The sequence below is a fragment of the Gopherus evgoodei genome, chromosome 8, assembly GCF_007399415.2.
Source record: "Gopherus evgoodei ecotype Sinaloan lineage chromosome 8, rGopEvg1_v1.p, whole genome shotgun sequence".
Taxonomy (NCBI): domain Eukaryota; kingdom Metazoa; phylum Chordata; order Testudines; family Testudinidae; genus Gopherus; species Gopherus evgoodei.
In genome coordinates, this window is record NC_044329.1 from 7,786,144 (window position 1) to 7,809,996 (window position 23,853).

The following is a 23,853-nucleotide window of genomic DNA, read 5'->3' on the forward strand; positions in this document are numbered from 1 at the left end:
CCAGGCTAGCGTCCTATCCTATCTCATAGAACTGGAAGGGACCCCGAAGGGTCATTGAGTCCAGCCCCCTGCCTTCACTAGTAGAACCAAGTACTGATTTTGCCCCAGATCTCTAAGTGGCCCCCTCAAGGATTGAACTCACAACCCTGGGTTTGGCAGGCCAATGTGAGTTTTGTTCATGGCTTTTATAGGCCTCTTAGCCTTCAGCCCAGCTGTCCCTGCTTAGCTTAGTCTATTGCAGTGAGCCAGCCCTCATTAGGGCCTGCAGCTGGGCTCCCTGCTGGCTGCTTTGAGCCTCTGCTCCTGGCCTCTCTGCCCAAAAGCAGGGCTTAGCCAGCATTTTAGCAGGGCATTCAAGGGGTGTTACCCCTGCCCTGCCACACTTTCCTTTTCCATGGAGCCTACAAAAACTTAACAGCTGAGCTGCTACTGTGCTGAAATCTCTGCCTATCATGCTAACCCAATATTGTTTCCTTTATACTCCCCAATCTGTCTGTATTGTATCATCTGTTGTCTTATATTTACACTGTAAGTTCTCTGGGGCAGGGGCCATCTTTTTGTTCTGCGTTTGTACAATCCACAACACAGTGAAGTCCGGGTCCGTGACTAGAGATTGTATATGCTATAGTAATTCAAATAATAATGATGGAGGGTGAGACACCCGCTCTGCCGGTGTGTTTCACAAGGATTTGCTGCCTGCAGAGGAATGTTGAGACAAGAATCTTGGGTTCCATTCCAAGCTCTGGAGGGGCGTGTGCTCTCGTGGGCACAGACTCTTCTCCAAGCGTAACCCTTTCTGTGCTGTCTCCTGCAGCCTGTCCCTATCCTGGCTTCTTGTCTCAGTCTCCACTTCCTCAGGCTAATCTTCTCAGTTCCAGTTTCCTTGGCCATGAAATCCTGGTTTCCCCATCTGTCAGATCCCCAATTCCCACCTCTTCCCCAGTGTCTCCTCCACAGTCCAGTCCCAGTTCTCCCACTCCTGCCCCAATTCTTTGTCCCCAGTCTCCTCGCCCAACCAGTTCCACTCCCCCACCTGCTGACATCATATCTGGCTAGCCTCTCTCCTCCCTAGTCACTGGCTCTTAGTCCTAGTCTTCCTTTTGGGGCTGCTCATCCAATCTCAATCCTCATCCCTTAGCTTCTTCCCCAGTCTCCCCCCTAACTGGCTCCTTCACTCATCTCATTGTCCAGGCAGTCTAGGTTTTCCTCCCACACCCCAGCTCATGGGCGGCCGGTGACCCAGCCATCCGGTGAGGCTAACTCCTGGCCCCTCCCCTTGTGCCCAAGACCCTGCCCCCTTCTACTTTCCCCTCCCCCACAGGAACCCAAAGCACCCCCACTGTGGCCCCACTGCTTCCAGGTGTGGGAGGGGGCAAGGCCCCAGCCTGGGTGCGCCAGCCTCAGCACCCACAGCCGTTGGGTGGTGGGGTCACTGCGTCCCCAGCCTTGGGGCTCCAGGCAGCCAGCGCGGCCCAGCACCAGCCGCCCTGGTGGGCCCCAAGTTGCTGGAGGAGGCACACTGGCCTCGGGGTGGTGCCATGGTAGGCTGTTTTGGGAAGGCAAAGCCTCCTCTTGCCTATGATACTCACCACCCAGGCCTCAGCTCCTTGTCAGATCTGTCTCCCCTGCCCTCATTCCCTCACTGGTTCCTTGTCCAGCCGCTCCTAGTCTTCCCGCTAAGCCTCATCAAATCTGTGTCTCCCCCAAGGCAACTGGGTCCCAGTCCTGTTCTCCCCCTTCCCCACTGCCAGTTTACCTCACAGTGGGAGGGGAAGTTATAAGCAACTGACAACAGGGTGTTTTAACAGGAGGGCCAGGCAACATTAGTAAGTGGTGCTACCCGCTGCCTGTATTATAGAGCCCTCAGGTAAAATGGCCAGTGCTCTGAGAATTTTACTTGCTGTGAAGTGCACATGGGTGAGCAGTTACCTTGGAATCAGCCAGTGATTTGGCAATACTTCTCCCTCCCTCTGTTTTAGGTTTGGTGCCTAGGGCTGCTGAGTGGGAGAATGGCTGACTAATGACACTTTGCCTTTTGGAACCTGTCACAGCAGGGGAAAAAATGTGTTTACTCACTCTTCCCTCTCCACAGGTGAGGTTGTGGATATCTATCAGCGAGAGTTCCTAGCGCTCAGAGACCGTCTGCATGCTGCTGAACAGGAGAGCCTGAAGCGCTCCAAGGAGTTGAATCTGGTCCTAGACGAGATAAAGAGAGCGATCTCTGAGAAGCAGGCCCTACGGGACGTAAACCGGACATGGAGCAGTTTATCTGGTGAATCAAACTTTTAACAGAGAGCAGCTGTTGCTATAGAGGAGGTAGCGAGGTGTGTGTTTGTGTAGGGCTGCAGATAGGGTGGGCAAGCATAGGCCAAGGTCCAGATCATCTCTGATTTAGCATGAGGGGCTTAAGAGGTTCAGAAAATCTGTTTGAATGGAGATGGCCATTAGACATGCACCGTTAGGCACTGAATCACGCTTCTGCAGATAGTATGCGCTAACTTGCTTGCTCATGAGCTTTTATCACCAATTGTATGCTCAGTATTGAACATTTATGAAAAGCAGGTCACAGTGGAGGGTTTAGATTTGCTCTTATTTCAAAGTGCAAAAGTTGATTGGATAGGAAAATTGGATCTTTTTGATAAAATATGATTGATCTTCGTTCTCCTCCCCTCAAAGATTTTGGACCTTATTCAGTTCCTTTACATACAACTCCCACTCATGTTAGTGGGAGTTGTGGGTGCACACTGAGGAGGCTGGGTGGATTAATCTAGTGATAGTCTAAAATAGCCAGATTACCCTGTGAGGGGGTTTTATTGCTAGAAACCTTGTGATCTCTTCCTGTGTGGTATCCTGCATATTAACTTCCTTTTCCTCCTTTAAGATGAAACCAAATTAAAACTCTGGAATATCACCAACAAGAATGTGCTGCATCTTCCCACCATCTTTCATCATTTGCCACATTTGCTGTCCAAGGAGAACAGTCTACAACCAGCTGTGCATGTGGGACAGGGGCGCACTGGAGGTAAAAGCGGCTGCTCTTCCCTTCACTTTTCGTGTGCCCTTCTCCTCCCCTCCATTCCTGGCTCGAGATGAGCAGGACTGGAAGTAGGGGAGCACATTCCATGCAGGCTTCCTCACTGCATCAGTGCATTAGGGTGGATGCACAGAGTGTAACCCTTGTAAGTTAAGAGATGCAGGGAGATACTGTCTGTGCTTTAACCGGCCCTAAAGTGATATTTGACCCTTCTCTCTGTGTCCATCTGACGGTTTTACTGCCACCCCTCAGGGCTTGTCTACATCACAAAGTTGCAGCGCTGGTGAGGGGGTTACAGCACTGCAACTTAGGAGGTGTACACATCTGCAGGGCATCACCAGCGCTGCAACTCCCTGTTTGCAGCGCTGGCCGTACTCCCGTTTTGTCTCGGGTGTAGAGGATCCAGCGCTGGTGATCCAGCGCTGGTAATCAAGTGTAGACACTTACCAGCGCTTTTCTTGACCTCCGTGGAATAAGCAGGTATCCCAGCATACCTGAGGAAGCCTCTGGTAATCAAGCTGATCTCCTTCCCTGGTTTGCTCTCGCGTTCCCCGAACCCCGAGCAAGCAGGTCTCCTTCCCTGCGGTTTGCAGGGTGGTTCGGGGAACGCGAGAGCAAACCGCGGCGAAGCTGGTCTCCTTCCCCAGTTTGCTCTCGCGTTCCCCGAACCTCTATGCAAGCAGGTCTCCTTCCCTGCGGTTTGCAGGGTGGTTTGGGGAACGCGAGAGCAAACCGCGGCGAAGCTGGTCTCCTTCCCCGGTTTGCTCTCGCGTTCCCCGAACCCCCCTTGAAGCCGCCCAACAGCGCTGCAGTATGGCCACATCTAACACCACTTGCAGCGCTGGTTGCTGTAAGTGTGGCCACTCTGCAGCGCTGGCCCTATACAGCTGTACTAATACAGCTGTAACAACCAGCGCTGCAAAATTTTAGATGTAGACATACCCTCAGTATAGTATCTGAGCCGCTTCCATGTAAAGTCAATGGAATGGCAAAGCCCCTAGTGGACTTCATGGAGTCCCTGACACTTTTCCTCTTCTTGGGGTAACAACTCTGCTTGGGATAGGGGTGTGTGTGTGCATGTTTGTTTGTTAACTTTTATTAATTTACTTTTTGTAATGTTGATTTGTTAAGGGGTTTGTTGGTTGGCCTGTTCTGGGCAGAAGAGGTCTCAGTGTTGAGTGTCTTTTTAGGGTTGAAAGGCCTTTCTGAAGAGGATCATTTTGCAGCATTTCCTAAATATCAGTCTTAAAGTTGTAATAACTGTACTGAACACTTCAAAGGGAGGCCCTGCATGCTAGCACACCGTTCCTTTTTGTTTCCTGGCCAAACTCTTCATCAGAAAAAAGTTAACCTGCTGATGGGGATAATTCAGTGAATTAGCCCTGGGTAGCCACAGGTGTTTTGATCACTAGGCCATTTTCCTGTTGATGGAACATAATGCTAAAAGCCAGTAGAAAGTGAGACTTCGGGGGCTGAGTGAACAGTCTTGTTTGTTTTCCTGGCCCATTGGCTTGTGTTCGTCTTTCTGAAAACACTTTGCTTTGGTTCTGAGCAGTGTCCATAGTGATGGGAATCCCCAGCGTGAAGCGAGAGGTGCATTCATACCTTACGGACACCCTGAACTCCCTGATCTCAGAGCTCACCCAGCAGGAAAAGGAGGACACTGTGATTGTTGTTATGATTGCTGAGGTAACGTGACTTTTGTATCTATTTATCCCGCTTCATCAGCTCTTCGTCCCCTTTCTCCGTCTGACAGGGATTTGGTGCTGGTCCAAGAGGCTGAATGCAGCCATAAAACAAAAGGATGTCTTCTCATGGATGGGGGCCAGATCCACCGCTGTAGAGGCAGATAAGCCCAATCTTGGGCTGTTGTCTGACAAGGTTCATCAGGCACATCCCCCTGATGGGGGCCAGCAGCCTGTTTTTAATTTGAAACAGTGCTTGGATGTGCTCTTCTACAGAGGATCAATATATTAGCAGATGTTTACATTATTGCTGCCAACATGGCCCATGCATTCATCTTTTTCATTTAAGTTGTGCTCTTTAACCTCACTCCTACAAACTCCAAAGCATCTGTTGACGAAGCCCTGCAAACACCACTTCACCTCATTCATGTTGCCCTCCCAAGACTCCATCATGTTTTCTCTACAATCCCCCAGCCCATTTCTCCAAGGCTGAGACTAGCTTATTTTGTTGCACTGATGCCTGGGGTCAGAATCGGTTGCTAAATTCAGGAGCTATAAAGCCTTGGTGCGTTAATCCACTAGAGCTGCTTTTATCTAGGGGTTTATATGGTTATTTTTCGCCACCGCTTTCCCCTGTGGATTATTTTCTCAAGCCTAAAATGCATTTGTCTTAGTTTTCAGAAATCCACTGAGCAATCAAAACCTCAGTGGTGTTTTGCTGGGAGCAGAGTGAAGATAAATGCCTGTCTTTTCTACCTGTTTACTAGCAATTAGATGGTTTAAGTGGCGTTATGCTTACAGGTCTCTAGCTTGCATTTTTTATACAAAAGGAAAGCGAACTCTTGAGGAGCGAGTGGCTGTTATCCAAAGTGCTAAGGGTGGGGATTGGATTAGTAGGTTCCTCCTGGGACTGAGGGGCCTGGGTTTGATTCTCTCCTAATCTGCTTGATTGGCAGGCTGTGATTTTGGGCAATCACTTAATGCCTTTGTGCTTTAATGTACATATCTGAAATGTACTTCACAGGTTAATCGTTTGAGGATTTAAAGGGAAGCATCAATGTGAAATTACCTTTTTTTTTTTTTAAATCGATTCACAAGAATTTTCAGGTCCTGAGTTCCCTTGCCAATTTTTTTCCCTTTACTATATTTTAAAAATGTTTGTTTTTTCCTTCTTTTGAAGTATGACAGACTATCTCAGATAGGGGAAACTGATCGTGGAGAAACAGTGAAATTAATTCTTAAATAAATTGCCAAATGCACAAAAACAGAGGAAATCTTTCTCATGTCTGTTACAGTCATAGTAGGTGTTACAGGTAACAATAGAAGGTAAAACTACTTCAGACAGAAGGAGTCAGTAGACTTTATCCTTTTAACTGTCAGATGTTGCAAGATCTGCAGGAGGGTGCTATAGAAGTGTGAACTTTTGCTATGCCTGTTACACACCCAGTCCTGACAGTGCATTTCTTCGTACATCACTGCCTGTGGGTCACGAGTCTTCAGGCCTTGGGTAGAAAATTATATGAAAGATGGTATGAGATTTTGAACAGTCATCAGATAGCTTGAAGAATCTAGGCAACATCAAGCTGCCACTGTAGTCTTAGGAGGAGCAGGGTCAAAGATAAGAGAACTGACATCATTGTGATGATATGGGCCCCACCCTGAGTGGTTTTAATGGCTACCTTTAAAATGTAGAGTATTTCAGAAACTGAGAACCAACTCCCAGTTCAACAGTATCTGGCTCTGGCAGCTAACTTCCATCCTATGAGTTGTGAAAAAATTCCACTGGGTCACCGAGAGAAGCAGCCTGCTAATTATGTTGTAAGACTCCAGCCTGAGTCCTCTAGCTGCATTGGCACTGGGACAGCTGTGCCTGTCAGAGCAGTTAGACACAGCTGTAATAGGAAGAGCCCTCTTGGAGTGGGTTTGCTGCATTGCAATTTGCTGTCATGGTGGGGAGGAGCCCCATTCCTCCCCTACATCATCATTTAAAGCAGGCTGGCATGTGTGGGCAGATGTGGTGTTTGGTATTCGATGCCAAGTGCTGAGGCAGTTATAGTGACAGATGGGAGTTGTGTGTTCACTCCCAGAATATAAGACCATATTCTTTCCTTTTTGTGGTTGTTTTCCCAGCTCTGCCAGTGTAAGAAATCAGTCTCTCGTGGTGGTTCTGAGAACCCCTGGAGAAGGGGAGCTTGTCTCTCTAGAAAAATTTGACTTCTCTTTTTTCTAAGTAAAGCACTGGCCTTAGCTTCTGACATAAACCCCTGACAGCTCACTCTTCACCCCAACGTGGCACCAAATCTGACACCACCTCAGACCGAGCAGGACATTGCAAGCAATTATTTAGCACTTACTCCGGGTGATGGTAAAAGTCATCGTCTCTATTTTTCAGATCCCAGCTTAGGACTAGAATTCGCTGTTTCAAAAGCAGTGGAACCACTCAGAGCAGTAAAATCTTTGGAGGCCTCTTGATCCAGCATTCTGGAATAGAGGGCATGGGATCTTATTTTCTCTCCACTGGCCCCCTGCATGAGTCTTTGTATTTATATCTTTTCTATTATTGTCATGCAGCATGATTAGCCTTTTCCCCTGAGCTGCTGAGAGTGACCAGGTCAAATCTTAGGATCAACTGAGAGATTCAGGTTCGCAGCTGAAATTACCCAAAATATAAATACACGTTATAGTAGAAATCCATCTGTTTTGCTGACAAAGATAGAATTCCTTTTCTGTCGGGGACTGTTCATTTAGTTAAATGCCAGCAGCCTGCTTGCCACTGTACAGAAAATAGAGGAGGATGTGATCCTTGGCCCCTGACAATTAGTATTTTTATTTGATTTAACACTGGTCAAACCAGAGAGATTTGAAGAAGAGTTTGGTTTTGAGCCACCAAAATGGGGAGGGGATTTCAGGCACAAGGGCCGTACAGAAGACGGCCTGGAGATGAATGAATAAATAGAGTATGGAAGTGATGACAGTACAGACTAGAGAGTACTAGCAGTGGCTTCTGAGATGCAGGCCCGGGCAGAGAATAAATCCGGATGAGGCATTTCAAGTATTGATGGTTGGTTTCTCTGAACCTGAATGATCTCTTCTTACAATTTTTTAACTTTTTATTTTCAGACAGATGAACAGTATACAACTGGAGTGGCAGAAAACATCAAAAACTTGTAAGCAATTCCCATTAATTACCCTGATGTGAACGAGGCGTGTAACAATGTAGCAGCCTCGTTAAAGAAAATAAATGTCTTTTTGTTTGCTTGATTTTTCTATTATAAATTCTAGAGTCTCATCCTGTCTCTTAAGCTGATCCCAAATTCATCTCAGTCTAAAACAATACATGGTATTGTAACTTTAATTTCTTTCTGATCGTATCCAACCAGTCTTGTGCTTTCATGTACTCAATGCACATGATCATACCATCTGAGTCACTCTTCCTGTCCTGTGTTATGAGAAGATGGATTATTTATATTTACAATCATCCTGTGGGAGGTCCTATTCTCGTATAGTTCAGCATCCTGCCTGCTCATAGAGTCAGAGCAAGTGAACTGCACGACTGGCACACGTGATCTCAAAGCAAAATAAGGCTGTTACTGCCTAAGTGTCCATTTCTCTTCCCCTTTTTGCTACACCAGGTTAGGTTGCGTTCATTCTCTGGCACGATAACTGTGATCGCTCTGGAATTACATGATAGTGTAACAAACTTCTGCCCCAGAGTTACAGCGGTGGCCGCAGCTTCACAATTGTTAAGTGTGGGAGAGAAACCTGTGGTAGATGGTTATTAGAGAGCTGGTTTAGGCATTAGCAGCATCAGCGCTCAAAGAGGAAGAAGAAAGCAATTTTAACAACAGAGGCTTTGAATCCAGTCCAGCTTCTGTGCCTGCATGTTTCCAAAGAACCCCAGTAACCTTAAGAGCAAGACTTTTAAAAGGACGATGTGACCTAATGGCTCAATTCAATTCCTGAGCTGGTGATGGGAGAGGGCTTGGGACATGCTTCCAATAATAGAGAAGCAGAAGAGCATTGTATTCCCGCTGCACTTGTAGAAGAGCTGAAACAGAGCCCTCTGTCTTGCTGTGCAAAGTGAGGCAGATCTACCCTTCTGCCTTTGGTGCCGTGAGTGTGTACTTAGCAGGGGATAATGAGCTGATTGTCTGATGTACCCTGATGGAATTAGCAGGCACTATCGAAGGAAGGGCTCCTCTGTGAAAGGTCTAAATCTTTAATTAACTTAGTGATTTGATTTCCCCCCCAAATAAACTCATAAATTATCTCTTAAATTCAATTGGAGGGGGAAAGCCTACAGTCTAAGCGTGTGTTGCTCAGGGAAAGTACAAGTGCTCCTGTATCAACGTCCCAGCATTTGTAATGAGAAGCCATGTTTCAGATATCGCTTGAGGAACGATAATTTAAAGGGACACCATGACGTCAGCTGGAAATGGTATCAATTATAAAAACAAGTTAAAAGTAGTTTTGGGGACTACTGTCCTGGAGTCTCTGTCAGTCGTCTCTGTTCCGCCCCTTGCTGCGGAAATGCTCACACATAAATAAGGGAGACTGGCCGACTGACTATAGGAGTTAAACAATGAAACTGGTGATTAAGGCTACGATTGTCATGGAAGTCATGGAATCTGATTTTCATTGACCTCCATGACATTTTCTGCCCTGGGGCTGGAGCTCCCAGCCAGCCCCGCCCTTGCAGCTCCCAGCCCCCAACCTGGTGGGCGGACCCCGTGCTGCAAATAAGCAGGAGGGGGACCCTGTGCCACTGCCCAGGCAGGCAGGCAGGGGGACCCTTCAGCTACCAGCTGCCTGAGGGAAGGGGACCCCACACTAGCCCAGCTTCAGGGGCAGGGGGACTCCAGAGCTCCCACGGATATTTTTAGTAAAAGTCAGGGACAGGCCGTGGGCTGCGATTAATTTTTGTTTATTTCCCATGGCCTGCCCCTGACTTTTACTAAAAATATCTGTGACAAAAACTTAGCTTTATTGATGATACACAGACTGCTGTCAAAATGTACAGTGTAAAACACTGGGGAAAAGCTGCCTTTCTGTTAATTCCTTGCAGTTACAGTAATACTGTATTTGGATATTGTTTGTAACAATAATGGGTACACATTTTTCAGACAAGTGACTTTTTTTAATTGACCGTGACCCTTTAAATTGTTCTTAACCATATCACAGAAAATATACTTTGGTAACTTTGGCACGGTAGGAAATCAAATCAGCAGTAGAAAACAGGCAACATTCCTGGTGGTCTTCTAATAACCACTAAGACCAACTACAATGGTTTTGATAACCTATCAGATAAGCATAATATAATCTCTGCAAACTGGCATTTACTTTGACACTTTGCAAACACCTGTATATTCACCTTATATTAGTAAATCAGACTTTGGTCCTCCAGATTTCCGGGGTCAAGCTAATTGTCTGTAGGGTTTGACCTGTAAATAAATGCTTATGCGTTTCTTCAAAACAAACTAATATTTTTAAGGGGTTAAATGCAGAAATGGTAGGTGGGACACTAAAACATCAATGGATCCAAATTGCTTCTTCAGGTTCCCCCACCTTTAAGTGGCAGCTGGTTTGCTCCCACTCTTCTGCGTCACAACTACCAGGGGAACCCACTGGAGTGAGTTTGTGGGGGAGGGTCTCGTAAATGATCTTTTTTAAAGCATGTGCTGGGGCTTTGGCATGTTACTTTTAAAATATTCTAGAATCTTTGCAAAACCTCATCATATGCTTATTAACACCCCGATGGTATTCCCCTCCTCTCCCAAATGTGCCAACTTGGTGCTCCTACAGGGATGCTGCCTTGTAGCCATGTTGGACTATTATAGCACAGTGAGAACTGGACAGGGTGACTTGAGGGGAGGAACTTAAAAGGAAGAAATCAGGCTTAGATTCTCTTGTGTGGTGAGTGTTGTTCCTCCTGCCAATGTTTGAGGCATTCCACACACAACACTTGTGGATCACTTAAAAAAGAAAATCTATGCTATCAGCCCAGCATCCCTGAGCAGCCTACAATAACAAATCAACATGTTTGCATGTAGTAGAGAGACAAATACTAGTATACAACAGATGGCAGTTCCAGGCTTACATGGGGCTGTTAAACAGTTGTGGGAAGAGAAGATTTAAAATCCCATGACAAAGTACCCTGCTGCTGTCCTTTTGTTAGAACTAAGCCTGCAAGTGCATTCACTACTATAGAGGTTTTATCTTGGAGGTTAATTTTATTTGGCTCCACTGTCTGGTGTTTTCCAAGTGACTTCAGTTTGAATCTGTCATGTTACGCCTGGTACAGCAATTGCCTGCTTCCACCTTTCTCTCTCAGGTTCCCCAAGGAAATACACTCTGGTCTCCTGGAAGTCATTTCCCCCTCTCCACATTTCTATCCAGACTTTTCTCGCCTCCGGGAATCTTTTGGCGATCCCAAGGAAAGAGTCAGGTAATATCAGAAGATTTAAAACTCTGAATAAGTAATACTTACATTCTCTATACTCCTGACTCAGAAGGGATAAATGCTTCTGTAGATTTATGCAGGGCCCTTAAATTTGCTTTTTGTGAGAATTAAGAAATTAGCAAACATGCATTGTTGTTAGCTTCATTTGGCTTGGCTTGCTCTGCTGTGTTTCCCATGTGTATTTTCCACAAGTCAAAACTGAGACAGAGCTGCTAACCTACAGGATACTTACCTTGAGAAGCCACTTGTTTTCCTGTTAACTCCAAACTAATCATACAGTAAAGAACAGGCTTTCTTTATCCCATCTTCTCCTCTCGTGAAAGTGAAAAGTGTATTGTGTTGGCTCCCTGTGACATTACCCAGGGTACAATCTGGACTGATTAACAGCTCTGTCCTCTCAGTTCTCCAATCTGGGATGCCTTTTAACACTGCTTCGCTGTGAGAGCAGCCACTCCTGGTCTGCTCACACACAGTCTCCAGCATGTAAATTACTCCCAGTTATAGTATGAGAGTGCTATAGCCAGCCACTCATGTGTTACACTGCAGAGCAACACCAGCAAATTCCCAGTCCCAGGCTTTCCCCCAGAAATGTGTCTTGTACTGCCCAGCCCTCTCCTGGACAATGCAAGCTCATATAAAGTCTGTCATTTTATTGATAGAAAATGATATGCACACACCCTATTATCCCAAATGGAGTGTGTCTGTCTCTCTCTCTCTGTCTCTCTCTCCAAAAGATAGATTTTAAGTGACTACAAGTAATGAGGCATAAAAGTCAGAATTGGGTTACAAGAAAATAAAAGTAAAATGCAACTAATGCCTAATTTAACAAGCTAAGTGAATTCAAAGTAAAGTCTCTCTCACCACATGTTCTAGCAGTTTTACTGGCTGACTTCCTTTTAGTCAGGATCCCTTCCCCCATCCAAAGCTTTTTCCTTTGTCCTTCAGGTGTTGTGGATGCCATTGAGAGAAAAGGAGGGATCATTTGTGATGTCTTCTCTCTTATAGTTGTTTCTCGTATTCAGGAGTCATCTCCAACTGAGATTTAGGAGACAAAGTCTGTGTGGATGGGAACCCCCAGCTATTTCTTTGTCATGACGTAGATTTTTCACCCACATCCTCTTTCCTGCCAAAGAATGGCCACTTAACCAAGCAGTGGTTCATTTGATTTTTGTAGACACCTGGCTGAGGCGTTGGCTAGCCTTTTGTCTCTGGGGAACTGGTCTGTGGTTGCTCCTCCAGACTTGGAACGTGTCTTAATACCATACAGAGGAATCTTATAAATTTACATGCAGTGTTGCCACACATACTTTACCAGGACAATAATGATCAGCAAATTATGAGTTTTCAAATGACACCTTACAAGGCATACTTTGTACAAAATTTATCATAGTCCTGTAAAAGGGTGAATATATGGGTGCACAGACTGTCACACTCCCCAAACGAAGCATCTGCTGGCTGGTAGTAAGGCAATGTTGTTCTCATCACATTTGTCTGGTTTGCAGGTGGAGAACTAAACAGAACTTAGATTACTGCTTTTTAATGATGTATGCTCAGTCCAAAGGCATTTACTATGTGCAGGTAAGTTTGGTGGTGGGGTGGGAATGTATGAATTCCCTGAGACACGTATCTTGTACCAGTGAGTGTAGGGAGGGGTGTGTGTGTGTAAAACATAAAGTGGAGTATTTGATGTGGGGGAGGGGAAAAAAGGAGAGGTTAATTCAAATGGTGTTGGAGTGTTTCTGGTGTTGACTGTTCTCCACATGTGACACCCATAGGATATGCTGTCTCTTTCACATCCAGTCCTCCCAAGTCTGATTCAGGAACTCCTCTGCATTTCTCCTTCAACCAATATATCTATATATCTGTGTGTGTGTGTGTGCGCGCCCGCGTGCACAGCTATTTACTTTGGACCAGGTTAGATTAACCCTTTGCAAGCCAAAACATAAGTCTTCATTGTAGCGTGAAGTAGATTCTCCTGAAAACAAAGCATATTAGTTCTACATTATGGGCAGCATGCGACTGTGGGAGGGATGACTCACTTTGAAATATGCCGACCTTTGGTGCCACACTGCAGAAAAACTTTACAATGGAACCTGGTCTAATGGCTAGAAAAGTAGCAGTGCCTTTGCTGTCATGTATGAGCTGCAGCTTACCCAACGCAGCTGTTAAAGTTCCCTTTGGCCAAACAAGCTAAAGAATTTTGCCCAGGAATGGAAGAGGTGGAGATTCAGAAAGAGTAGGAGTCAGTTTTCCTTTAGCCTGTTGGATTAGATTAGAAGTGTATGTTCCCACAACAAACTCTGTCTTTGCCAAAACCTTCCCCTGCCTTCCTGTGTCGAATGTTGTGCTGCGGAGAGACTGGAACAGAACATGTGTTTTTGTTGCATGTGCTAAGTTTCCTTTTCCCCTTGCAGCTCGAGGACGACATTGTAGCCAAACCAAACTATCTCAACACAATGAAGAACTTTGCTCTGCAGCAGCCATCTGAGGAGTGGATGATCCTGGAATTCTCACAGCTTGGGTTTATTGGTAACTTACTTCCTCCCCCTCCCCCCCAGCACCTTCCATATGTGGCTATCACATAGCTGGCTAGATCTTACAAACAGCAACCTCCTTGCTTAGAGATGTTTTCCCATAGTAAGGGTAAATTCCGTATGCTTGGCTTCTTCTAACACTTCTATAGTGACTCTGACTTGCTCAGGAAATAAACTATCTCCAAGTTTTCTGTCATGAGCCTCCTGGTCCTGGGGTAGTTACACAGCTGGAAGGAGAACCTGTGTGTCAGTCACCTTCCTGTTGACGCAGTTCAGCTAAAACACAGAGCATGGCAACAGCAACTGCTCCTAGCTTCTCATTGCCTTTTATGTGGCGTAATGTTTTACTGATGTGGTGAGTTAAACAGGCCAAGCTTCCTATGAGACTTAGCTTACAAGTGGGTAGGGATGGTGCTTGTCCAAGTTACATCTTCCACAAGTATTAAACTTCTGATATTCTGATTCATTTTTAATTAAAAAAAAAAAAAATCTGCCCAGTGGCCCAGCAGAGAGGCTTGCTTCCTGGATGTGACTGGTTGCTTCTTGGTTGGACGGGATCTAGAAGCACCTGCAATAACACGCTCAGTCTGAGGGCCGGAGGAAGTTTTATATCAGCTGAGAACTATTTCAGGAGCAGCACTGTATGGTTATGCAAGCAGTTTGGATATTCCTCTGCTGGGTGTTGGCTACATTCGTTTAACGGGGTTTGATGTTTTTCTGAAGTCTCAGGGCAGGAGAATAATCTGTGCTAGAACTGTGCATGAATTCCATTTTCACCCATACCTCTCTGGTGTCCCCTCCCCACCTGGTGTGAATGTTCCATGCTATTGACCTTGACTTCAGTGGGACTCACAACGGTGTGTGTTGCTAACTCGCTAGCAACAGTTCTATAATGAATGCTAATTTTAGAACTGTGCAGGCAGCATCAGTGATGCTGATGCATAAGCTCCAACTGCGCAAATCCATGGTTACTTGAAACTCCGTTAGAGATGCAAGGAGAGAAACCAGTTTTTCCCCTGAGGAACCTGTAATTCTTTTCAGTTGCTGGATCTTGTTTGTTTCATACTGTATCTGCTTTGTCTCTTCTCCATCCAAATATGCTTTCAGGAAAGATGTTCAAATCACTGGATCTCAGCCTGATTGTGGAGTTTATACTCATGTTCTACAAGGACAAGCCCATTGACTGGCTCCTTGATCACATCCTTTGGGTGAAAGTATGCAATCCAGAAAAAGATGCGGTAAGTAAACAATCCCCACGGAGGGCTCGGAGAATCTTTCCACTCTGCACTGCCTCTGAATTTCCAGAACTTGTTGGGAAAGATGGGAAGATCTCTTTTTATAAGAAATAGTGATGATGAAATTTTGTTCTGAATCTTTGTTAATCTCATTTAGCCAGGAAAGCTTCCTTGGGATCTTACCTAGGAAAAAAATGTTTGGAAAATTCAATATGTTGCCTTCCAGATGAGCATGTTGCTAAGAGATGCTTTATGGGGATTCTTTGTGATGGGTAGAAAAGTCAGAACCTCCCTTCTGTAGAAGGATACTTCCCATTCCCATAATCTCTCCGATGCTAGGGGAAATTGAGACCGGCTCCTTCTTTAACTCCATTATTAGAGGATTTTCCCATAAACCCTAAAGAGAGTGGTCTCTTCCCCTCCATGCTTTTATCTTAACTATGTGTTCCCTTCCTTGAAGCCTGTCTCCCCTCACTCCCTTTACTTATTGTAACAGCAAAATAACCCTTTAGAATTGCACTTGAGTGCCCCTGTCAATTTGGAGCACACGTGCATGCTGACTTGTGTGTTTCTACTTAACCAGAGCAGATCAAGGATCCCATTTCAGCTCCCTGAGCTTCTCCACAGCCAGGAGGGTGGTAACCATGTAGAGACGTAAAGGGTGGGGGAGTCTAGGGGAATCCTTATTGCTGTTTTGTGGTCATTTTGATCTATTGTTTACCGTGCAATGTGTGTCTGATGCTTTACAGATGACAATAAAAAAGCGACATCCTTTCTGGTGTTCTAAATGAAACTAGCAACAAGAAATCAGAGTAACCAGGATGGAGTGGAGTGGAGGGTATGGGAGGATGAGGGTTGCAGCCGTGAGTGTGAGATGAACTCATTGCCAGATGCACACCCTGATCTTGTATTTGAATACATTTAAATCTGAGGCAGAGGTCAGTGCCGCAGAGACCCCCAGAGAAGCAGGGCTAGTATCTGTCTCTAGTAGGTTTTTATCTTTTCTCTTCTGTTCACTCTGAGAGAGAGGTAGCAGTATCCATTAGATCCTCTTGCGTGTAGGGTGATTTGTGGTCTGAACACCATTTGTTTGTTCTCCAGGCGGTTTTGGCCTGGTGTGCTCTTGGGTGACAGACCCATTCTCAATCAACATATCCTACAGAACCTCTTTTGGTCAGGGCAAGATTGGGATTTGTTTGTGCATCTGCTCCATGCAGGAGTGATGAGATGCAGCTGGTGCTTCCCCGCCCCCTCTCTCCCCCCCCTATTTAGCTTGAGTGGTGGTTTAATGCGATTCCCACTGCACAGCCAATTTAACTCATACTCTCCTACCTGACTGCTTCGCCTCCGCTATCTTCTCAGGGGATGCTGCAAACCTCTGAATTGTTGCTTTTTTACAAATTTAACCTAATTCTAGTGTGGATTTCTCACTCCTTCTCCCACTGTGTGCATGATTAACTCTCTGCAGCGCCCCTTTAAATGTGACTTGTAAATCAGATTGGTAGCTGCTAGGATTTGCTTTCTTGATTGAAAGTTTGCTTGACCTGAGCTCTTTGGAAAATGCTTTGCCTGATCTGCATACATCCTGTTCTCTTTACATTTGAAAACTAATTGTAGATTTACTTGGGATAAAGTTGCATATGAAGAGCTGACCTTGCTGTGACTAGCAGAGCAGTTCTCTACCCTAATGTGCCTAGAACAATGTTGCTTTCATTAAATGTGTCCTTAACAAAATGAGTAAAGGAGGGGGGGAGGGGTGTTAAGGGCACTAACAAATACCCTAACCTGTTTTTCCCATCTACGTTAAAATAAGGACCTGAAATGAGCTGGTTTTTTTGCTGGCAGTGCAAAGAGATTCTCCCATTAACATGGCCAGTTTTAATTTTATAATGTAATGAGAGTTGGATTACGGGATTAGCTCTGCAGGCTGCGTTTGAGAATACCCTGGAATGTCCAGGTTCCGGGGAGGCACAGCAGACTTGCCAACTCTTGCGGATTGATCATGAGAGTCACAATTTCTGAGTAAAATTATTTCACAGTAGAACTCTCAAATGTCAGGATTGTGGGCTGGGGGGTTTCCAGCTTGGGGGCTGGGGGGAAATCCTGACATCTGAGACCTCTAAAAGTAAGGCTTGATTTTACTTAGCAATTCTGTCAGCCATAGCGGGGGCTCCCCCTGTCAATCCTCGGGTGTGGGGCGGCGGGGCCAGACTCCTGCTGTCAAGCGCAGGTGACTGCTCCCCTGCCAGCCTGGGAAATGGGAGAGGGGACCCCACTTCAGGCTGGGAGGGCTGAACCATGGCCTGAGGGCTGCAGGGGGACTGAAGTGAGGAGGGTGGGGACTGATGGTGAGTTCTGAGCAGATGGGGTGAGTTCTGGGAGGGTGAACTGAGGGCAGTAGGGGTTGATGGGGTGAAGAGCTGAACTGATGGGGTGGTGGTGATGTGAGTAGGAGGACTGAATTGAGGGTGGTGAGGGCAAACTGATGGGAGGGCTGGGGGACGGGATTAATTGATGGGCAGATGTGGGGCATGAGAGCTCCTGCAGCAGGGGCCAAAGTCACCTTATCCAGTACATATGGGAGAGTGGGCAGCACTACTATGTGCTCACCCTGGGGATGGGCGGGGTGGGGGCTCAAACATCAAGAGACTGAGCTAAAAAACACATCATGGGGTCAATCTCATGATTTCCTGGAGTCAAACATGAGTTTTGGTCTCTTGAAGTTGGCAGTACTGCACAGATAACTGGGGCTGTGCCAAGGGCTTGCTTAGCAGGAAAGGCTTGAGCACCACTGATGGGATTCTATGCAGCTTGTCCCCCTTTTTAGATGTTAGTATAGTGCAGGGACTGCATTCAGAGCGCCCATCATAAAGGGTACGTAGACAGACCTCATTGAATTTGATGCTTTGCAAACATCCTTATAAGTGGGGTCACAAAAATTTTTGTACCCCTTCTTTCCCTGTGCTTAAATCCATACTTGCATTCCGTTTCCCTCCCCACAAGGAAAACTTAAATATATTTCTAGCTAATGCGACTCCTGTGCAATGTACTGTGGATAAATCCCCACAAGCCAGAGGCTTCTAATAAGTGTCCTGGATATGATATAACTATCAGGGGGCAGCCGTCATTCTATGACAGTTTTAAAAGTCACTATTCTTGAACAAAAAAACTTCAGAAACAGACTTCAAAGAGCAGGCATCTGACGAAGTGGGTATTCACCCACGAAAGCTCATGCTCCAAAACGTCTGTTAGTCTATAAGGTGCCACAGGACTCTTTGCTGCTTTTACAGATCCAGACTAACACGACTACCCCTCTGATACTAAACTTCAAAGAGCAACAGCAGAACTAAAATTCATTTGCAAATTTATCATCATTAATCTGGGTTTGAATAGGGACTAGGAGTGGCTGGCTCATTACAGAAGCAGCTTTGCCTCTCCTGGAATTGACATCACCTCATCTATTATTGGGAGTGGACTACATCCACCCTGACTGAACTGGCCCTGTCAACACTGGTTCTCCACTTGCGAGGTACTCCCTTCTCTTCATGTGTCATTATATAATGGCTGCAGCTGTAACTTTCATTCCATGCATCTGATGAAGTGGGTTTTTTACCCACGAAAGCTTATACCCAAATAAATTTGTTAATCTTTAAGGTGCCACCGGACTCCTTGTTGTTGTTTTTATGATATACCTAGACTGTCTTTTCCCTAGACTCCTCTCTGCTCCTTTCCCCAATCTCTCTCTGTCTGGCTTCCTCTCTGCTCAGGGCCGGCTTTACCATTTTTGCCGCCCCAAGCAAAAAAAAAAGAAAAAAAAAGCCGCTCAGACTGCCGCCCGAACTGCTGAAGCACACTTGGACTGTGCTACCCTGAGAATGGATGGAATGCTGCCCCTTAGCATATATCCCCACTTAGCATGTGCCACCCCAGGCACATGCTTCCTCTGCTGGTGCCTGGAGCCGGCTGTGTCTCTGTTCCACGTTCCACAATATTTTTCTCATTCTTTTTTCCCTTTGTCCCTTTCTGCTCTCTCTCTCCTCTGTAGAATGTGAACCTGATAACAGTAGTTCAGATTAGAGTTGAACTTTCAACTTCACCTTGTTGGGGTGGTTTGAAATCAGGCCAAACAGCTTTGCCAGAGGAACTAGCAAACTAATAAAAACCCTACCAGAGCTTGTACCCAGCTTGCCCAAAGAGAGGAGCATTGTTTGGGAGGAAGAGCTAAATCAGCTGAGCTCTCTGCTCTTCAGTCAATGAAAATCCAGGGATTGAAGGCAGGAGCGAAATGAGTTTCCTGGGAAACCAGAGAGGTTGATCTATTTTGTTCCTTTGAAATTAACAGCTGAGAATTTAGGGAGGAAGGGCACTGATTAGGCAGACAGCAGAATACACTTGGCAGTGTTGGGTGAGGAGGAAGAGTTTTGAAATTTAGGCCTTGGAATTAATAAGAGCATAGGTGCCTTTGCTCATGCTGGTGGACCAGCTCACCGAATCCTTCTGCATAATGAGTTGAAAGTCACTGACAGATTCATCTTACTTGCAAATCAAAAGCAGAGTAAAGGGTGTTTCCCACAGTTCTCTCTCCCCCATGATCTGACCTGACCTTACCTTTGCTTTCCCCCACTCCTGGTGATCCAGGCGCTCTGCACGACAAAGGCAGAAGCCAGAGTTCTCACAGTGCTTTCTCATTTCAGAAACATTGTGACAGGCAGAAGGCGAACCTGAGAATCCGCTTCAAGCCCTCACTCTTCCAGCACGTGGGAACCCACTCCTCCTTGGCTGGGAAGATACAGAAATTGAAAGTGGGTATCTGACACCATGGCATTGCATTCTTCCCCCACCCATAAAGATCTCCCGGATGTCAGGCCCTTCTTGCACTCTGGATTCACATGCATTTGCCAACTTGCCACATTTGGAAATCAGATATGGTGCTTGGAATTTCATATCTTAATGGCCAGGTTTCCATTTGGGAGTGGAGTAATGCAGCATCTCTGCTCCCCCTTTTGTCTTTTCAACAAGGGACACCTTCAAGCTCAGCAAATTTAAATGAATATTTTAGACACCTTTATTAAACTCTCCTTTTTCCTCCTGTCATCACTGGACTGCTGGTTGCTAGGTAATCTGTACTAAAAACTGCTTGTTAATGCTACGGTGGTTGGTGTAATGCAAATTCATAGATACCATTGTATTTGAGTTTTCTAACTTTTTGAGCAGGGGAAGCAGATGCTTCATTCAGGGCATTACAGGTGGAAGGGAGGCACCAGACAGAAGAGGAATGTTTTACTTCCCGAGATAATGAAGTTTTTTAAAATGTGTTGAAAGGAAATCGGAATTCAGTCAGGAAACCAGGTCTTGAAGCAGGGCATGTGCTATGACTAAAGAGGTTAGGACACATTCACTAGCCAGGTTTCCCTAATCCCATTTGTTTGAGTGCATCAGAGCTGCAATGTACTTGAAGAGAGGTTGAGGTTGACTGGTGTTTCCATCCGCCTCCAGAGGCTGGAGGTACTTGACCTTCAGTCTTGAGCATCACAACCCAGCTGAGCTTGTAGTGTAACAGCCCTTCTTGTCATGTCGTGGTCATTCCGGGTTGCTGTGTGTTACCTGATTCTTGGTGTTTATTTTTAGGCAAATTAAGGCTCACTTCTTAACCGTGTAAATTGTATGGCGGGGGAGGGGGACTATTTAAATTTCAACAAAATCCAACTACAAAGGAGTGCCACTAATTTTTTTCGTAAAGTATTATGCAATAAAAATGCGAGAAGCATGATTTGTACTCAAGTATGGCTCTGTAACTGATACAAAATATCACTTTATGGTATAATCCAGTCCAAATAACCCAGTCATTCTCTGATATAACTCAATCACTGGCAAGTAATTTGACTCAGGTTAATAAGACTTTCCTTAGCTTGTAAGATGCTTGAGGCAGGGTTCTGTGTTTGTATGGCACCTACCATTATGGGGCCTCGGTCCTGATTGGGGCTCCTATGTGCTACCACAGTGCATATGATGATTTCCCCTTTGCAGCCCTGTGCTTCTGGGAATCGGCTCCCCAAATGAACCCGAGGGCTCTGCTGTTCCCCATGCCCTTTGCAAACCAGCTTCCATCTCACATTCTGTAAATGTTGCATTGATACTTTGGCATTGGGATGTTGGAACCTTTAATCTGTGTCTCCCTAAAGCTAGAAACCCTATTTATTTCTCATTCAATGAAAGCCTTGTGTGAGATTTCACTCTTGCTTTGCATTGTATGTGTTGAGGACAAAGACTTTGGAAAGCAAGCCCTGCGAAAAGAACATGTCAACCCTCCCGCAGAGGTGAGCACCAGTCTGAAAACCTACCAACACTTTACGTTGGAGAAAGCCTACCTGAGAGAGGACTTCTTCTGGGCATTCACCCCCATGGCAGGAGACTTCATCCGATTCAGATTCTTTAAACCACTCCGCATCGAAAGGTCAGTGTGTTGGGGTGTGCTCAGCGGTGAGGGAAATATACAAAACTAGGGGCTGAGATGTGCTTCCCTTTTTCTGTCCCCATATTACCCTGATTTTTATCCCAAGTGGTGCAGGCTGCTTCTCTGACTCCATTTTACTTTCCTTTGCATTTAACTAGTTGCTGCCCTGCCCCTCCTTGCAAAGGCAAGCCTTTGTCATTTCACTCCTTATATTAGATGTCTTGATTTTCCTCTCTGGAGTGTTGTCCCTTGTGCCCAGACAGGTGTCTCATCCTGCTGGCTGCAGAGCAGAAACTCGCACACCCTGATTCTAGTTTTGGCTTTGCATAGCTCTGACCACTGCCAGGGAAGAGCAGCACGATAATAAAAACAGCTGTATTAAACTCCCTGTTCTGTGTTGCTGGCAGATAACACAGCTCTGTGAATGCATCGTGTCTAAAGGGCGGAGTCTCCTGACTCAGGGCAGTTCCCTTGGGAAGCGTCGGGGCCTTTATAAGAGAATAAAATTGGAACTGAGCTGGGGAGAGTAGTTTATGGGTCAGATTTCTTGCTGCCTTGATAGTCAGTAGGAAGGCCCTGACCTTTCTGGGAAACAGTCCTGCCTGGGTTTTTTCATCTCTAAGCATGCCCCAGAGTAAGGCCTTGCTCATCCCTCCCCTCAACGCCCCTGACCACTGCAAGTAACCCTTTCAATCTTTCAGTACCCTGGTAGCAGGTGTTGCAGAAACCCTTTCTCTTTTTGAGGACAAGTAGTGGTATCAATGCTGCTCCTTGGCTTTGCCTACAATATACTTTATACTTCCAAAATGGTATGCAAACGTCCATCCCAGAGCCTCCCCTCCCCCATGAGGCAAGTGTGCACTGTTGTCGCTCTCCCACTTTTGCAGATGAGGGGAAGCTGTGCCAGATGGGAGGGGTCTAGAGGGACCTGTTTTTCCAGAGAAAGGAACAACTCATCTTCACCTAGCTTTGTTCAGGCCCAGGATGTGATGGTGTGTGCAGATGTCACTTCACCAAGCTTGGCAGTTTTGTCTCGATCTGGTATTGAGGCATCTCATCTCTGAGACTCCTTCTTCCACATGTGTCTGTTAGTCATAATCCCAATACACCAGCAGCAATGGTGACATGAAAAACCCCTTATCCAGAAAGTCCATTTTATGAAGCCTGCCCAGAACTCCCGCAGCCCTCCTTCACCCAGAGCTCACTCTGTTACCTCTCAAGATCATAGACTCATAGACTTTAAGGTCAGAAGGGACCATTATGATTATCTAGTCTGACCTTCTGCACAATGCAGGCCACAGAACCTCACCCACCCAGTCCTGTAACAAACCCCTAACCTATGTCTGAGTTATTGAAGTCCTCAAATCGTGATTTAAAGACCTCAAGGTGCAGAGAATCCTCCAGCAAGTGACCTGTGCCCCACGCTGCAGAGGAAGGTGAGCCTGACCCCAAATATGGCGATCAGTTAAACCCTGAGCATGTGGGCAAGACTCACCAGCCAGCACCCAGGAAAGAATTCTCTGTAGTAACTTAGATCCCATCCCATCACAGAGCATTGGGCATATTTACCTGCTAATAATAAAAAATCAATTAATTGCCAAAATTAGGCTATCCCATCATACCATCCCCTCCATAAATTTATCAAGCTTAGTCTTGGAGCCAGATATCTTTTGCCCTCACTACTCCCCTTGGAAGGCTGTTCCAGAACTTCACTCCTCGAATGATTATAAACCTTCTAATTTCAAGTCTAAACTTCCCAATGTCCAGTTTATATCCCTTTGTTCTTGTGTCCATGTTGGTACTAAGCTTAAATAATTCCTCTCCCTCCCTGATATTTATCCCTCTGATATATTTATAGAGAGCAATCATATCTCCCCTCAGCCTTCCTTTGGTTAGGCTAAACAAGCCAAGCTCTTTGAGTCTCCTTTCATAAGACAGGTTTTCCATTCCTCGGATCATCCTAGTAGCCCTTTTCTGTACCTGGTCTCGTTTGAATTCATCCTTCTTAAACACGGGAGACCAGAACTGCACACAATATTCCAGGTGAGGTCTTACCAGTGCCTGGTATAATGGTACTAACACCTCCTTATCTTTACTGGAAATACCTCTCATTGGGATGACAGCTGCTCCCATACACACTGGAACCCTTCACTTGTAAATGCAATGAAACAATAATCCATAATTCGCTGTTTTTGCATAAGGAGCCATCTCAGTGTCCCCATTGCAATGAAAACAACTCTCCATGAGCGTAAAGCTGCCTGTTGGGTTCAGACATTTGATAAATCACTCCTGGCAGGAGACATGATGGTCTCCCCCAAACCTCTAAAATCCAGTCAGATTCTTACAGTTTTGGTCTCTGTTACACAGATTCTTCTTGCGCAGTGGCAACATTGAACACCCTGAAGACAAACTCTTCAATACGACTGTGGAGGTTTTGCCCTTCGATGTAAG

General features: G+C 45.8%; 1 protein-coding gene across 3 annotated transcripts in view; it reads left to right on the top strand.

The window, feature by feature from the left end:
* Positions 1-23,853, top strand: part of MGAT4B (alpha-1,3-mannosyl-glycoprotein 4-beta-N-acetylglucosaminyltransferase B) — a 108,869-nt gene that overhangs the window by 76,708 nt on the left and 8,308 nt on the right. Inside the window, exons 2-12 of one of the 3 annotated variants that reach the window (XM_030572844.1) lie at positions 2,093-2,272; positions 2,882-3,022; positions 4,590-4,723; positions 7,840-7,886; positions 11,051-11,164; positions 12,682-12,757; positions 13,594-13,708; positions 14,821-14,951; positions 19,643-19,750; positions 21,209-21,402; positions 23,785-23,848. In XM_030572844.1, coding sequence (XP_030428704.1) covers positions 2,093-2,272; positions 2,882-3,022; positions 4,590-4,723; positions 7,840-7,886; positions 11,051-11,164; positions 12,682-12,757; positions 13,594-13,708; positions 14,821-14,951; positions 19,643-19,750; positions 21,209-21,402; positions 23,785-23,848 — 1,304 coding nt within the window. Of the gene's footprint in view, positions 1-2,092; positions 2,273-2,881; positions 3,023-4,589; positions 4,724-7,839; positions 7,887-11,050; positions 11,165-12,681; positions 12,758-13,593; positions 13,709-14,820; positions 14,952-19,642; positions 19,751-21,208; positions 21,403-23,769; positions 23,849-23,853 lie in introns of all 3 variants that reach the window. The other 2 variants (XM_030572843.1, XM_030572846.1) reach the window with 2 other exon arrangements.